Source organism: Marmota monax, unplaced genomic scaffold (assembly GCF_021218885.2).
Source record: "Marmota monax isolate L192 unplaced genomic scaffold, Marmota_monax_Labrador192_F-V1.1 WCK01_AAM20220418_F8-fsc00037, whole genome shotgun sequence".
Taxonomy (NCBI): domain Eukaryota; kingdom Metazoa; phylum Chordata; class Mammalia; order Rodentia; family Sciuridae; genus Marmota; species Marmota monax.
The window spans coordinates 9,440,019-9,458,013 of record NW_026693245.1 but is presented as its reverse complement, the minus strand read 5'-3'; the positions used below and the strand labels follow the sequence as shown (position 1 = coordinate 9,458,013).

The following is a 17,995-nucleotide window of genomic DNA, read 5'->3' as shown; positions in this document are numbered from 1 at the left end:
TGCAGTTTGAATTTGTTTGTTTAGTTGGTTTTCAAAATATACTTTCAATTCTTAGATTTGCTGTCTCATGTCTTCTCTAAAATTCCGTTCCATCTGAGTTAGGTATGCCTTGATTTCTTTCCCTGTCCATATTTCTGATGATTCTAGGTCCTCCTGTAGATTTAAGTTGTCCTGCATTATCTGTACTCCTTTTTTCCCTGGTTTTTTCATGTTGTTCATGTTACTTTCCAGCTCTGTTTGACTGCTTTGTAACTGCTTTCTCCTATACATTTGTTTTGGCTTTGTTTGTATCTGTTGTCTCTCCTTTGTGGTGGGAGATTATGCCTATAGATGTTGGGCTTTATTGTACTTTAGAGCTAATTCATTCAATTTATAAAGGGCTTCCGGATTTTGTATGCATATAGTGATTTGTTTTTTGTTCTTAGGACTTTAGGTTAGGTGCTATGAAGGTATAAGGGTTAGTATGTCTTGGCTACTTTAGAAGATTGCTCTACTGAAGGGGGATGCTAACCGTCAATTGGATCAGGGTGTTGGTAGTAGCTAGGTATTTAGGAGCACTATAGACGGCCTCGAAACATTCACCTGTTTGCATTTAGACAGTTACATGAAATGGAGGACGTAATGCTTGGGATGAAAGTTGGGGGGAAGGGGAAGGAAGGTGCTCTTGAAAAGAAAGAAGGAGGGGGAGTTAGATAGCATAGAGGAGAATGGAAAGAACAATAAAACTTGGAAGGGGAGAGAAAGAGGGAAAAAGGGAGAGAAAAAAATAATATAAAATAAGAAATAAAATTAGGTCTTAGAGATCCATTTTCTTCTCTTCCCGTAGGCAAAGCTGTGCCCTCCGGGCTGAGATTTGCCCTCAATGTGTCAACAGCAATCCCTGTAAGGCGGCTCCTGGGAGTCTCTCAATCCTGTTGGTCCAGAGCCGTTTCACTTCTACAGCCCCTCCTCCCCTTCCTCCTGCCAGCCAGCCAGGTCCTGTGCACCGGAGGAGGTTCTCCAAGGATTTGGTTACACTTTCAGCCCCTCTGGGTGCTCTATTTCCCTAATGACTGAGCACTCTCTCTGTCATTCATCTAAGCCCCAGTGCTGTGGAGCTGTGTTCTGGGAGTCAATAGTTTAATTTTTCCGGACCCCTTTGGTGGGCACACCTTCAGAGTCTGGCGGCTAAGACCATTGGTGTCGCCACTGGTGGTAATGGGAGTTGGGGGTCGAGGATCCCCTCTGCTTCCCTCAGCCCCTACAATCACCACCACTCCGCTGGCGGTAGGAGGAGTTGGGGGTCTTTAGTGTCCTCTGTTTCCCTCTGCCCCTACTGTCACGCCCTCTCAGTTGGCGGTTGGGGGAGTTGGGGGTGGGGATTCTTCTCTGCTTCCCTCTGCCCCTACAGTCACACCCACGTCACTGGCAGTATTGGGAGTTGGGGGTCGAGAGTCCTTTGGCCCTTACGGTCACGCCCATGGAGAGATTTTGAAGTTTCCCGGTTGTTTGTATCTGATGCGGGTGGGAGTCACACACCTGCTAAAGTAGATTCCACTGGGAAGGAATCTCTTTGGCCAAACTTTGGTGACTTCCCCTCTCTGCTATGGCGGGCCCCTGCCTCCTTGCTAGAGTGTCCGAAGGGAGGGGTGGAACTGGCTTGTCTCTGGTCTGACACAATCTCTGGTTTTAGTTCCCAGTTCGCTATTTCATAAAGGCTTGGTTAGATTTCCTTCACGTCGTCTCGGGGTGGGGGGAGCTGTTTGCGGGGTGGGCGGGGCCGTTCGCAGTGGGGGCGGGGCCGTTAGCAGAGCCAGGAGGGCACAGGCCGTCTGCCGGGCGATGAGCCCAGCAATTTGAAGCCAGCCTGTTCAACATACCATCCCTCCTGTCTAAATAAATAAATAAATAAATAAATAAATAAATAAATAAATAAATAAATAAATAAATAAAATTAAATTAAATAAATAGAAAGGGAAAGAGGAGAAAGGAAAACTTTGTACCAACTTTGTGTCTTCCTCCTTTTCTGCTGTTGAGAGAACTATGCCTCTAGCTCCCCTTGCCAGGTAGTTTCTAGATAGTTTTGGCCAATAGAAGACACTGGCAGAAAATAAAGAACAGAAAAAGAAAACCAGTTGTCTCAGGCAGCATTCGTTTCCTATGGAATCTCCAATAGGCTCACCTCCTCCAGCTCTCTCTACACAGCCTGTCACTCTGGGGTTCTGGCTTCTACTAGCTTCTGGGCCTTGGTAATACCATCTCCTCCCATTATCCCTCCAGCCTGGAGATGGGATTTCTGCCATGGCTCCTCTCTAGATACGTTCTGTCACCCTGTCCTGTGTTTGGCTTCCCAGATTTTCCAATATAACCAATATTCCGTATGAAACTCTCTCTGTATAAATGGATTAAAGAAGTCTCTTTTTCTTGATGAAGCTTGACTCACAAAACAAGAAATTTTGCCTCATGAGGCCTTTTCCAGTTACAATTAACATGCCCTAGAAAGTTGAACAAAAAGTTCAATGATTTGCTCCAAACTCTTAGTTAATTAGTGATATATTCAGAGCTTGATCCAAGAGCTACTAAATAGAAAGGTATCACCACAGTGACCATGTGTTCTTCTCTTTAAATCTCAAAGTTCGTTTTGTTGATTTGCATACCAATTACCTACCATGTAATTTTCTTATCAATTACATTGTCTTCCCCAAAATGAAGGTTCCCTGCCTTATGGATTTTGTTTTTGTGAACATTTTCAGACCCATTTGATATGTGATTTTTAGAATTGCTGAGGCTTCGGCATTACAATCAAAGGGTTCACTTAAGTGGTTGTCAGTCTAAACAGGTTGAAATTTAGCTGATTTCTATATTGAGATTCTATATTTTCTGTGAAAATACTGTGGTAAAGCAATTGGATATTGTAAATCATATCATGATTTTTCCACTGTCTTGAGCTTGGATAGTCCTTTTATCTTTGGATCTTTTCCTTTCCTGTTCCAGGTTCACTAGAAATAGCATGGGCTAGCAGTGCTACTATTTGAATTCTGGGCAGCTGCTATCCTGTGCTGATATCAGCAACCCTGAACATTTAGCTGTAATGAGGATTACTTAACATGCATTGAGCCCTGTCCATGGGCTAGATGCAGAGAGATTCAGGATGAAGCACTTATCTTAATGAGTCAGAATTTGGAGCACCTCAGCTTAATTCATTGTGAGCAGTTTTCGGAGAAAATGGAACAGAAAGCTCTGTGGTGTTTTCTACCAGCCTGGTTATTTATAAGCCATCACAAGAAAACTAAGAAAGTGCTCACTTCCTTTCTCTCTCTAGGGAGAACTTCCTTCTCCAGAATTTTCTAGATTATCCCAGGAGCAATGCACTCTTCTTGTTGGGCAGGTCGATCTTGTAGCCCCTTTGTTTAAAATCAGAGCAGCTTTGCATCTTTCCAGGACAAAATCCAAATTCCTAAACTGAGCACACAAAGCCCTCATCATGGCCTGGCTTCCCATTCTCAACTCACCCCTCCCATCTCAGATCCCCTACCCCATCCCCTTTTGCAGTTCCTTGAATATCTCTCAGTTCCTTGAAAACCTGCTACCTTTCCATTGTATGACATCTACATCTGTGTTATCTTAGCTCCTCACTGCTATGCGTGTGACCGGTTCCTCCAATCTTTTAAGAGCCAGCTTAAAACTCACCTGTATTTGAAGGTCACCCTGATCCCTGGAGGGAGGGGTGACTCTTCCTTACTATTCATAATAAAAATAGCTCCACCTTGTTGGGTATTTCCCCTTCCACTGCACTGCAAAAGAAGGACTTTTATTCCCATTTTATGGATGAAGAAATTGAGATTTGCAGAAACTAGCTGATTGAGACCTGAGGATGTAGCAGAGCAGACATACAAGCAAGGGCTATGGGATTCAAGAACATGTGGATCTCAGTGCACCTTCTATTCTATTGTGATGCCCTCACATACTCACGGCACTATTCGTGGGGCTTCGGAACTACAAGTTTACCTGTTTCAAGAGAGCTCTGGGCTGTGCAGGGCTCCACCCTTTCTCTCACAACCAAGCCAAATACCAACGTGACATGAAGTTGAACTCTCCTCCCAGCTCCCAAATTGCTGCCAAGACCCCTCTTTCCACTTCTCCCATCCTAAGAATATTGCTTGACTTCTAGGGAAGCAGAACATTATGGGTTTTAGCGTCAGACAGACCTGGCCTGGAGTCTAGGCTCTGTCACTTCCCAGCATGTGAACTTGAGCACATTTTAGAACTCCTCCGAACCACAGGGTCTTCCTCATTTACAAAATGGGGAAGAGAATAGTACCTATCTCACAAGGAAAGCTGGTTGTCAGGATTAAATAAGATGATGCCTATAGCAATTAACCTACTTCCTGATAATAGTAAATGTTCACTTAATAAACATCATCCGTAATTAGCAACATCTCATTTCTTAGCCTTGCAAATATCTGCTCATGCATTCATGGACAATTAAGGTATGAGCCAATTTGGGTTTTAATATAATTCTACTCAAGAAGGTTTTCTTTATAAATTATGGCTCCTACAGTAATTTGACTCCCAAAAATTAAAGGAATAAAGTATAATGGAAAAATATCCACCAGTGTAACTGGAAATTTTCCTCAGTCTCCAACAAATGACACTGCTTAGGTGACTGCCCCTACACAATCTACCACTGGATTCGCATAAGTAGATGAAGACAGATCTTAGCTAATATTTTCTTTTTATTGCCTTTCTTATAATAAGGACTACTTAAACTCCATGAGCATTGCTATGATGATTCAGGTTCCTTCTTACTAGACTACTAGGCAAAAGGTCAACTTGTCCTTTTTTGCTAATGTTGATGGAATGCTTTACCTTGTACATGGTTTTACACCTGTCCTCCAATCTTCTTGACAACTGGAAAAAGCTATAATTATTTTCACCATTTCAGATTTGAGGAAATCGGAGTTTAGAGAGGTTAGTCACTTACCCAAGATGATACAGCTGAAACCGGGCAAGCAGGGAATGCAGCTTAAGCCTGTCTGACCTCAGAGCCAAAGCTCCTATTCATTATAGGATTTGAACAACTTTTAAAATGGACTTCAACAACTTTTGTATGTTCCCTTCTATTTTCAGACATCTGGGATACCCATCTCTCAGTACTGAGTGTTGAATTTTTAACAACTGACTCTCCAGGAGAAAAATCAGTGCTTTCTTATTTTCATGGTAGAAATAACTCCCACTTGATGGCCAAGTTTAAAACACCAGGATAGTATCAACCAGCTCACAAAATTCCTGAAAGTGTAACCATCAGCTCTCAGGAATAGGTTCAAATGGCACACACAGCTCCAGGACACCACTGCCAACCATCAGAATTGGAGAATAGTGATTTCCTAAGCTCTTTACCCAACTGTCTTCTAGGTCAGTGATTCACAATCCTGGTGGAACATTTGCGTCACCAGGGAGCTAATGACAATCCAACGCCCTACCTCCAGAGATTCTGATTTCATTGACCTGGGGTATAGCCAGGGCAGCAGTAATTTTATTAAAACTCAAATCATTCAGAGGTACAACCAGGGTTGAGAAGCACTGCTCTGGGGAGAAAATATCCTTCTTATCATTCATTCATAAAAGATGCAATGAAAATATGGTATTCTATATCAAATCTATATTTCCTTCACCTTTTCTAACTTAAGTTTTATAGAGAAAGTGACCAGCTATACTAGTTTATAAGATTTTATTTAACCTAGTTTATTCAAGAAATGATTTCCAATATCTTTTCATCTAAACAGTGAGTGGCATGTAGTAGAAATGCAATCGAGTGTGGTCATTATTATTTTCATTGTTATTATACCTTGAATTTAGTGATCTCTTAACAAACTCTTATGATTCTCTCCTCCACTGATTTTATAACTTGCTCTTGGTTGAAACTCAAATAATTAATGCAATTATGTTTGTCCCCAGGACAAAATTTTCAACATCTCTCCCCAAACAGACCCAAAATCAGGGATCTTCCTTTCTCTCGAAACAACCTAGCTCCCCTACCAGATCAAAAATGTAAGTACCATGGCTCTTCCTGTTCTTCCTTTGCAAGTGTTAACATGTCTAGATGCAACCAATGCTACTTTATTTTCATTTTGAGAAAGAACATCAGCTACTAACACTTGTGAATTAGAGGAAAACAAAGACAAATTTCCATAAAGACAAGTAATTCTTATTTTGGATAAAAACTTAAAAAAAGAGTATTCCCTCCCTTCAGAAATGTTTGTGTTTGAACTCTAAAATCAAACCAGAAGTTTATTTTGCTTAACGTCTTTAAGAAGATACTTTCAAAATTCTTCTTGATTTTTATTTCCTTACTGGATAAGACAAAGAGAAATGTGCTTCGATTTTAAACTCATAGTGCACACACTCCTAACAAAAGGAATGCTGTTCATCAAGATCATTTGATGTATTTATTTGGCATTCTTGATACATTTGATAGTGTTTTACACAAAAAAACCCACTAATATAAAATATTAATATATACTATGGGCCAGTAATCTTCAAATTTGAGTGTCTAAATATTACCTGGTATACCTACCATAAAGTAGATTACTAGGCATAACACCTATGATTCTGAATTTATGTAGCCTTATACTGGACTTTAAGGCCAGTTATATTATTATTCCCATCATATAAATGGTAAAACCAAGTTCAGAAGAGTTACATGACTTCCCCAACAGCACCCAGGTTGTAAATAGCAGAGCCAGGAGCAAAAACTACAGGATCCTAAGTCAGTTCCCTTTCCTCACAAAAAAAGCAACACACTGGATTCTAATTTCCTTCCTTCTTTGTCTTCCTGCCCCACCCTGTCCTGTTTCTCTCTCATATGCCTGCTGTCTCACTCTGTCTCCCCCCTACCTCACCCCCCCCCACAGGCCATTCATATCTTAATTGTCAGATTATTTAAGAACTGTCCTAACCATTTCAGACAAGTTCCTTAACCTTTTTGTATTTCACTTTCCAAACTGTGGCTATAACAAGGGTAGAGCCTGATAAAATGGTTGGAAGGACTAAATAACATTTATGTACGTAAAACACTTGGCACACATTTGCACAGAGCAAATAGGCCAATATGTCCTCTTTCCCTCAGGCTACATTTTGCAGGAGACCAGTCAAGAGTTCTAGAACTCTTTAGGTAAAAACAATAAACTATGTGGTCTTAGTACAACCTCATCTTTTTGTAGATGAGGAACTAAGGAGTAGTGGAGTATTTATTCAAAGTCACACAGAGTTAGAAGCAGAAGACTAGAACCTGACAAGTCAGCTCTTCTGCCCTTACTAATTTGTGTGAAGTCCAAGTATTGGATCAGTCAGAGTTCCGGTTTTGTGTCCTTTTTAATTATTGCATCAAATTCAAACCTGAGCCCATCTTTAAGAAGAACTGTAGCCACAAAGACATCTGGTTAAGGAGTCAGTCTTGAATCCTGGTGGGGCTTGGAAAAGCCAAAGAGGTTTCCTTTGGCTGAGCCCAGAAGTTTGCTTTCACAATTAAGTTTCAAGAGAGAAGCCAAAGATCTCTGACCAATTTAACTCGAGGAAAAAGAAATACAAGATCCCAGCAGCTCGGGAGGCTGGACAGGAGGATCATGAGTTCAAAGCCAGCCTCAGCAAAAAGTGAGGCACTAAGCAACTCAGTGAGACCGTGTCTCTAAATAAAATACAAAATAGGGCTGGGGATGTGGCTCAGTGGTCAAGTGCCCCTGAGTTCAATCCCTGGCAACCCCACCCTCCTCACCCCCACCCACCACCACACACCCCCCCCCAAAAAAAGAAAGAAAACGAAATACAAGGGCATACTGAGCTCTTCCTAAAAGTAGCCTCCCAGCTACGCAGGAGGCTGAGGCAGGTATATTGCAAGTTTGAGGCAGCATTGGCAATTTAGCCAGGGTATTGTCTCAAAAAGAAAAAGAAACCTGAGACCCTTTGGAGGTTTGTTTAAAAGCACAGTACAAATGTCTTAGGGCTTGTATAGAGCCTTGCGCTGACTTGACCATCCATAGCTGCCTCACCCTAAGGAAGAGTTCTGACAGGCACGCAGAGCCCAATCATGTTTTGATCAAACTTGGCAATCTTGTATTTGTGCATATTTGAAATCCCTGACTACATATGGTAAGCCTGAATAGCTATGCATACCCAGCATTCCTCCACAGTCCAGCTCTGGCCAACATCTTCTTAGAAATGCCTCCACTCCTTAAAAAATAGCACAGTCCCTTGTGAGCCCAGGAGGAAGTAGTTCTTGACCATTTCTTTCTGTTCTTTCTCCACAGTTCTATCTGGAGAACCACTAAGAACAAACCGAGTGCTTCCTGCGATTCCAAGTCAAAGGGGACACAGCACACCCCTTGGAGAAAGCGATTGTCCTGCCAATACCACCAACACTCCCAACTAACTGGGGGACCCTAACTGCAGGAACACAGATAGCATATATTTTCAACTCCCAAAGGACGAGATTACTCAAGTTTGTAAGAACAAAGACTAATTTAGTGAACTGCACTCTATAAGCCATTCACAGCTTTTTATAACTCAGAATTCCTTATTCCAAATAAAGACAGTTCCTAAATAAGCACTTAGAATCTTTGAGTGTGCATATATTTAAGTCTGTAAGTTTCCGTGACCTCTACTTGCCAAATTTTAAAAAATATGTTATTAGTAGGGAAACTTAGCTGTGTTTGATTTGCTTTGTGACATGTTTGCTGTTTTGTCTGCTGAATGATTTCATGTGTTTTTGTTTTTTAATGCTTTGCTAAATAAAAAAAACAAAAAAGATATCCCAGACTTGTTCTTCACATTTATTATAGTTCTACCTTGGACTGACAAAACATAATGAAAACTTAAGTAATAAATTCCCATAAGCATCACAGTATATGACTTTTAAATGTATGATCTTGTGCAAAATATTTTCTAATATTGTCAGTTCCTGGCTGCAGCCCAAATCACTTGACATTGTCTGTGTCCCGTCTTTGTTATTTGATGATTTCCACCTACTGTTTTGTTCAGATATGATTGATTATTCCAAAAGTAGAAGGTCATGTGAGTTGGCAAAGTGTACATCCTGGCCTACCATAATTGGATAGGCATTTCTCACACATTCCTCAAATACTCTACATAATTAATAGTTCTTTTTTTCTGTTTCAAAATAATGGTTTCTGCCTACTCAAGGCCTTCTCAAATCTATGACTTAGTAAGGTTTTGAAAGACAACTTCTAACTGCAGACCTCTTTACTAAGATGTTTATGTGCTGTTTGGATTTATTTTGGCTAGAGTCCTGTATAAAGTTCAAGGCTTATCCACATAAGATGATGATTACTCCATGTTATTTCCGAGCTTGCATGTTATTTTGTAAGTATCTCAACTATAGAATTTACTACTTTATATTAGTATTATTCATTTAAAAAGAACAGACTCTCTCATTAGCTACATAGAAGCTCCTTTGGGGCCAAATTGCAGTTCTTTGACTTTGCCCTTCTAGAAATTTGTGCCGAGCCTGGCACAAAGTAAACACTGGATCATTTAATATTTATCAGGAAGGAACAGAAGTAGACAGGGAGTTGGCAAGAGCAGGAATTGTAGGAAGTGATAATGAAGAAGTCATAATCCCATTTTGACAATGGTAGTTGTCTTAATCAGACGTTTTTAACTTAAAGTCTATGGATCAACCTCCAACCTGTGCCACAGCTAGAAAGAAGGAAAATTCTGGTACAAATAGAAGAACTCTCAGGACTCAGATTCTGAAGGGTTTTCTTTTTTGTTGTCTTGTTTATGGGTTGCGTTTTTCCTTTGAAGAAGAATGCTTTGTTCGATGTGCCACCAGGCTACTTCTGAACCCATGTCCGTGAGTTAGACATCTTGTCAAATACTACCTATAGGCTAGCTTCTGCTTCAATAATAAACAACCCCCAAAAATCTTATTGGCTAACACAATTTGTTTCTCATCCACAATACACGTCCCACACCAGCTTGCAGGGTTGGATTGATATAGATTCCTTATTGTCATGTGCCTCCTTGGTGACCAAGGCAGAGGAAAATGAGACATGTGTCTCCTAATTTCCTTTAGCATTTCATTAGCCAAATCAAATCATGTGGGCATGACTAACTTCAAAGAGGGAGGGAAAGGAGTACAGAAATGTAATCCTTGCATGTGTCTGGAAAGGAGAAAATTAGAATATTTATGAATTATCAAAAGAGGACTGCACTAACCAAAACTCAGGTCCTAAGTGATCGTTTAAGGACATGGGTATGATCCTCCTCTAAGTGAATAATTAAAGAGGTCAAAGTAATTTAAAAAACAAAATGCATATTGCTATGGGAAAAGCCACTATCCCCTAATGTCTTCACTTCTTTATACATACATACACACAAAGAATCTTCTGATGTCAGGACTTTCTTTCCAATTTAGTTTAGGAATTGTTTTTAGCTATGAAGAAATAAAATGCTGCTCACTTCCACCTCTTTAAATAGAGCAGCTGTCCTTTCCCCTTCAGCTAAAGTTGCTTACTGGGCAGATTCATCCTTGGCTAATATTTTACTGACCAAATCAGATATTAAGCACTAGAGTTTGGATCTAAAATATCTCCCAAAGCCCATGTGTTCAAGCCCCCAGCTTGATGTTATTGGAGAAGGTGAAATCTTTAAGAGGTGGAACCAAATGTAGGTTTTTCTATTATTTTGGGAATACCCTTGAAGGGGACAGAGAGACTCTGGCCCCTTCCACTCTCACCTTTTTTTAAATTCTGGCCTTGAGGTAAATAGGTTGTTCTACCTTGTGCTCCTGCAGTATGTGCTGCTTCATCCAAAAATCCAGATTCAATGGGGCCAACTAGTCATGGACTAAAACCTCCAGAACTCTGAGTCAAAAATAACTCTTTTCTCTTTATAGATTATCTCATGTATTTTGTCACAGTGATGGAAAGCTGACTAACACATTGAGCATTCTCTAACTAGTACCTGACTTTTAAAAATTTCAGGCAACCTTTTCTTCTCAAATGACTTTTCCTTCTTTTATCACTTATATTTGCCTTCATTGCAAAGAATATATTATTCACTTACACATGTAAAAATCATAACTCTGCATATATTATTTCATTTGAATCATGACATCAACTTATAAAAGAGGCCCTGTCACCAGACAATTCAAGGCAGAAAAAGAAATTAAGTGAATTTCCCCAAGTCATCCAGCTAATAAATGGAAGAGAAGGGCTTTGAATTAAAGTTTCTTTAGTTTCATCACCCACACACAGAATACCCAAACCATTGTTTTCTGGTTCCAGAAAATTCATTCTCATTTCATAGAATGACATACTTTGGGCAAAAACTCCTTTATGATTTGTACAGTAGAGCATAGCTGCTGTTGTGATTTAAGGAAAATGCCTACCAACTCAGTACTTTGTGCTAAACCATATAGGGTTGTTGGTTTTTTTTCCATTTTTTTAGTTTCCTTTGGTAATCACCTGGTTTAACACAGGTATTATTTCTTCCAGTAAACACTTGATCCGATATTCTCATTTTCCTGGAATTGAGCCAGTACAAATAGATTTATATAACTCTGATTTATTATCCTTTCCAACTTTACCAGAGCATATAGCTTGACATTCCATATGATTTTTGAAAACTCTACCAAGTGACTGATTACAAAGATAGTGACTTCCAAAAATACAAACATAACCATTAATTTTGCTTTTGCCTCTACCTTTAGAAATTTATCAGTGCACACCTCTAAGTAAATGCTACCTTGCCCTTGAAATGTACTCTTTTGAAAACAACCTTTGGAATTCACCAAAGGACTAAATGGGATAGCTTAGAATAAACATATTTGACCTTAGCATAACACCCAAGTCAACAACCAAATAATAAAGGAGTATGATAATGTTATGGGCCAGGCTAATGGGCAATGACCAAGCAGACTCCATTTTGCCCTCAGACTCCACATCATTAAGAAATGCTTCTCCCATGGAAAGCCCCGCCTCTATACCCATCAATAGTTGCTTAGCATAGCATGTTTGGCAACACAAAATGGCAATTCTTATACAATGTAAAAGTGTTCTCTCTTTGGTTCCCATTTTTCTTGGACAATGTACCCTGTCAGAGACTGATTGTCTAGATGTTAGTAACCATTCTTTAACTTGTGCTCAACTAGGGACATTTTTTGCCCACTCCCTTTTCTGCTTATGATTTTAGATCTCATGATGTGTGTTTATGGTTTTGAATGAAAGCAACAGCCACTTATGCTTTAATATGGTTTTGGACTATAAAAGGTGTGCTTAAACCCCAGAAGGGGGTTGGAGGGTGTAAACTTCAGCCTACCCCTTGGCCCACCAGCTGGTGGATCCAGACCGCTAACTGGTGAATAAAGTTTCCATCTCCTACTTTAAGATGGACTCAATGATTTATTGCAATCTCACCTTAACAATAACAATTCTCACATGTAGTAGTTAGGCCTTATCATTGTCTCCCTGGGGAAAATTACATTTTTAAATGAAGAAATTCTATCAGAATCACATATTTCCTAGACATTGACATAGAAATGTCAATACAGGTGGATTAAAACTATTAATAAATGATAAGTTCATATCAAAACTATAGCCTTTCAAAGAAAATGCTTTCAATTCTGACCTCTATTCTCTCCCACCTCTTGTTTTGGGGGTTTTCTGAGTGAGTCTTCATTTTACACTAGCAAAACTGTCACTAGAGGGATAAGAGTAGTTATCATGTTGATAAATGTAAAACAGGAAATAACTTGTTGATCATTAAATCCCTACTAAAAAGAAAAGATAAATCGTACTAGGGATTGAGCCCAGGGGAGCTTTACCACTGAGCTACATCACAGTGCTTTTGTGGTTTTTAATTTTGAGAAAGTTCCCACTAAGTTGCTTAGGTCCTCACTAAGTTGCTAAGGCTGACCTTGATCTTGAAATCCTCCCAAGCTGCTAGGATTATAGACATGAACCACCATGCCCAGCAAAAAAAAAAAAAAAAAAATTTATTAATGGCGAATGGTAAAACACCTTGCAAGTTCTAGTAAGACCAATGAAAGCAAAAGTCCCTTTAGAAGGATCAGGTAGAATCTAAGTGGTTGACAGTAAAGATAGGAAGCTGAAGTTTTTGGAGACTGAGGTCTGCTGTAAAATGAGAAGGTGAGGTGAAAGACAGAGTAGATGGTAATTGGCCCTACACAGGCAGAAATCCAAGAACTGAACCCAGATATAAACAGATGGCCATGAGCAACACATCTCTGCTGCTCCAAAAGTGAACCTGGGCCAGAGACATAACAGTGATTGATATAGAAGGATGAAGGAAATTATTTCCATTGCTTCTATTCATGTGACATAAAAGTACTTCCAAAAGCTATTAAGAGAAGCTACTTAGACACTGATAATACGAAAGACAGGTTATGAGAAAACAAAACCACATCTTAGAGCCCAGAAAATTTTCCTCTGCAATGAGCAAGCCAAGGCCCAGCCTCAGCCTCAGAAAAAGGAGCTCTATTTCTCTTGACAAACACCTCAGACATTGCTCATAGAGCTCTTGGAAGATTCCAACTGCACCTTCTATTTACTTCACTAGGACTCAAGAGATAGATTTAATCAGGTCCTACCTATAAGAAAGATACTGGGCTACAAGTATTAATGTTCCTTCATCAGGTTAAAAAGGAAGCTCAAGACCCTAAAAACGGCCAGGTGCAGTGGCCCACACCTGTAATCCCAGTGGGAGGCTGAAGGAACTTTGGATAGGGCAAAGGGGGGGAGGGAAGGGTAAGGGAGGAGTATGGGGATAAAAAAAGATGGTGGAATGAGATGGACCCTAGGTACATGTATGATAACATGAATGTTGTGACTCTACTTTGTGTACAGAGACATGAAACTATCGTGCTCTGTTTGTATACTATGAATCAAAATGCATTCTGCTGTCATATATAACTAATTAGAACAAATAAATAAATTTTAAAAAGAAATTAAAACAAAAAAAGAAAGATGTGATGGGAGGGGAGGGGGGCATAGGAAGGGCAGCACAATACAATAGACACTAGTATTGCCCTATGTATAAACGTAGCTGTATAACCAATGTGATCCTGCAATCTGTACACATGGAAAAATAAGATTACGTACCCCATTTGAATCAAATGTATGCTATGTCAGGATCATTGTAATGTTTTGAGCAACTAATAAAAAAATTTTTAAAAAAAGAAATTAAACCAAAAAAGGATCACAAGTTCAAAGCCAGCCTCAGCAAAAGCAAGGCACTAAGCAACTCAGTGAGATGCTGTCTCTAAATAAAATACAAAAAAGGGATGGGGATGTGGCTTAGCATTTAAGTGCCCCTGGGTTCAATTCCCAGTACAAAAAAAAAAAAAAAAAAAAAAAAAAAAAAAAAAAAACCTAAAAATGGACTTTAGGTGGATTACTGCTGGGTCAAACACTAACTACATATGAAAATTCTTATTCAAGCTGCTAAATTAAATGAGAAAAGCAGAGTTTCTGGAAGTATGTAAGGGAATAACAATAAGTGGAGGTGAAGTCAACCAGCCTAAGATTTTACAACTAGAGGGAAGCCACTAGAGGAACTTTCTCAAACATACATGAAAAATGAATACAGGAAAAAGTAAATACCAAGGCAATGCTTTCACATGTCCAATGGCTCATTCTAGGATATCTATGCCAATGTTCTCTGAACAAGTGATTTAGGGGCAGCAGGGGTGTAGAAGAATAAAAAACTTGAAAAGATATAAGGAACCAGGTGAGGTGGCACATACCTGTAATCCCAGCAATTCATAAGGCTGAGGCAGGAGGATGATGGAAAGTTCAAGGCCAGTCTCAGCAATTTAGCAAGACCCTGTCTCAAAATAAAAAACATAACAGACTAGGGATGTAGCTCAGTGGTAAACCATCCCTGAGTTCAATACCCAGTACATAAACAAAAAGACACAAGGAATCACCTCTCCCTAGAATCTTTACCTATTCAGTCTTCACAGTCCAGGTTGGGTGAACCTGTCTCTGTAAGCACCACCTCCCCTTTGCTACAGTCAACCAAGGATGAAGATTGGAAACGTCCTAATACCCTTTGTATTATTAGATTTTATTGTGTGGGGTGTGCTGGAGCCAGCTCCCAACAGCTTGCAAGAGTTCATTGTTAAATGCAATATTCAGGAATTTTATGAACTTTTTAAATCATTAGTAAATTGAAATCAGCCACGTTGGGAATATTTGCACCATGGAAATCATCAGGGCTTTTTAAAAAATTTATATCCTGCACATCACTGGTTGAAACTTTTTTTAAAAAAATTGAATTATAAACATTTAAAATTAAATACTATATTTTAAAAGATATTCCTTTGATAACACTGATAGTACAGAACCTGTTCTTAAAGGGTGATCATGACACGCCTAGGTTTTACCATATTAGATTGCAATATTTTTTGGAATACGATTTAATCCTATGATTAATAAAACCCATATAATATATGCATGTATGATTCAGCGCTGCACCCAGAATGGGATTTCCCCTAAGACCTTACCATGAGCCAAACATGCCTGGTGAATGAGTATTCACCAGGACAGTGTTTGGCCCTGGAATCCTGCAGGCCTACGAACAGCTGCAGCTCAGGTTACTCTGTTTTCCTGTGGGCTTCAAGTCTGATCTCCTTACCACCCCACACCCTGTTCACATGCAGGAAATGAAGGTGTGCCCCCTCACCCCACCCCCTCAGCTCTCCTTGTAGCCAAGAAATAAACACCAAAGCAGCAAAGGAGTCAAAGTCAAGCAGGAAATGGAAGCGACAGTGTCTCTCCTGGTGCCAGCTCTTCCAGAATTAAGGGGATTGCTGTAGTTTAGAAATTGTCTGAGTATGTGTCCCCCCAGGGGCCCATGTGTTCAAATTCAATCCCCTTTGGGAGGTATTAAGAGTGTGGAAATTTAAACAGACTATGGTATTTTCAGGTAGGGCCTTTGAGAGGCGATTAGAACCAGAGAAGGTCCTTAGGGCAGAGGCCCCAGATTGAATACTGAGGTTTCATAAGAGGAAGAGAAACCTGAGAAGACAGACGCACATGTACGCATGTATACACGCAGGCACACGCACACAGGCACCTGTATTTCCTGTCTCCTGCCACGTATCACTCTGTGCTGTCCCAGACTCTGCCAACAAGAAGGCCATCACCAGATGTGGCTCCTGTACCTTGAACTTCTAAAGCTATGAGCCAAAATCAACCTCTTTTTATTTAAAATTTTCCTGGTCTGTTGGATTGTGTAATTGGCAATGGAAAATGGACTAAAGTAGATTCTACAGCCAGGCAAAATGCACATATTCTTTTGTGCAGAAATGGATATATATGGATCTGAATTAACTTAGCTAATTGCATAACCAATTAGTATTTGTTAATAAAGAGAAAAGTTAGTTTAAATTGCATGGCCCCAAAACTCAGACCTCCCTAAATAGACAGGAAGACCTCTTAGGCATTCAGTCGTAAGGTCAAGATCTGGAAATTATCTCTTTTTATGCTGCCTATGTTCTGGACTTGGCTTAGCTGGTACAGGACAAACAAGATGATTGTAGTACATTTGTGCATTATTTATTATTTCAACAAATATTTATTGCTTGCACTGTGGTAGATGCTGCAGGAAAAAAACATAAACTAGAAAGGATATAACCAATTTATGAGTTTAAGTTATGTGGGTTTTCTTAAGTGTTTTAAAGAAAAAAGTTACTAAGCCATATAGTCTCTGTTTGGGTTCTTTATTTATTATGTAAGGCAAATAGATTACCTTTTAATAAAACCAAAGATTAAGTCTCAAAATTGTCTTTCTGCTTTTATTCTTCCACTTGAAGTTATGGAGTCTACCAGAGTCACCGTTTCAGAGCCTTAATACAAAAGACTCTAGAATAAATTTTGATAATTCAAAATGTTAACATTGTAACTCCTCAAGATTCTGAAAGCTCAGAGCCAGAGCCTTTTTTTTTCTTGGTACTGAGGATTGAACTCAGGGGCACTTGACCACTGAGCCACATCCCCAGCCCTGTTTTATTCAGAGACAGGATCTCACTGAGTTTCTTAGGGCCTCACTTTTGCTGAGGCTGGCTTGAACTTGTGATTCTCCTGCCTCAGCCTCCTGAGCTGCTGGGATTATAGGTGTAAAGAGTCTTTTTGTAGCTGATTCATGGTCAGAATGTGAGGAAAACTGCACTGGTTCCTATAAATGGTCACGGTACTGTGTAAGAGGAACCTTAGCATATTGACAAAGCTGCCACCATCTCTTAAGTGTTGGCGTCACTGACTTTTTCTTTCTCAAAATGATGCCCAGATTACTAAACCTCATTTCTTTATCAGCTGATTGATAGGAAGGGAAAGCCTGCTGGTGAGACTGTAGGAAGTGGGGAAGAGAGTGGGTGCATTGAGAGCCCTTTCACTAGTAGGTCTCTCACCTGGCCAAAGCTCTTTGACGTCAACCCAACATGGATTAATTCTTCAGGGTGAAGGATCACCAGGATCAGAATCCAGCAACTTTCCCTGATGGTAATGACCCCAGAAGAAAGTACAGGAGTATTCATGATCCCGGGCTCAGCACTTTAATGGATTATCTATTACTTCAACTTTCTTCACACAAACCTTTTAATACAATTGCTTTCAAGAGGCAAAACAAACTGATTTTCATGTTCCTATTTTTCTTAACCACTCATGCATCCTGTGGGTGTGCTCATGAACTCTAGAAGGTGGAGAAGGAAGGAAAGAGGAAGACCTGTCAGCTCTCCATGAAGCCCCTGCATGTTGGAGAATTGGCTGTGTGCAGCATGAGCCCAAATGTATGTGGATACAAAGACACAGAGCATCACGTAAAAGAAGACATTTCTTACTGTGATTTTAATATGAGGCTGGGTTTCATGAAAAAAGCACAGAGAAAAACATAAACAAGCCTCTTAAGTGTGTTTTATCTTCAACATTTGCAGATTAACTTTACAGACCACTTTAAAAATCAAAATTAATAGAGT

General features: G+C 39.8%; 1 protein-coding gene and 1 long non-coding RNA gene across 2 annotated transcripts in view; one reads left to right on the top strand and one right to left on the bottom strand.

The window, feature by feature from the left end:
- The window catches only part of Ankrd55 (ankyrin repeat domain 55), a 108,646-nt gene extending 99,860 nt beyond the window's left edge, over positions 1–8,786 (top strand). The window contains exons 10-11 of the mRNA XM_046456364.2: positions 5,938–6,030; positions 8,286–8,786. Of these exons, the coding sequence (XP_046312320.2) occupies positions 5,938–6,030; positions 8,286–8,407 (215 nt within the window). The 3' untranslated portion in view covers positions 8,408–8,786. The remainder of the gene's footprint in view (positions 1–5,937; positions 6,031–8,285) is intronic.
- Positions 1–16,318, bottom strand: part of LOC124100749 (uncharacterized) — a 127,023-nt gene extending 110,705 nt beyond the window's left edge. Inside the window, exons 1-2 of the long non-coding RNA XR_006854397.2 lie at positions 16,099–16,318; positions 14,765–14,844 (exon numbers count right to left, since the gene is read on the bottom strand). This is a non-coding gene — a long non-coding RNA (uncharacterized LOC124100749). The remainder of the gene's footprint in view (positions 1–14,764; positions 14,845–16,098) is intronic.
- Positions 16,319–17,995: the final 1,677 nt, after the last annotated feature.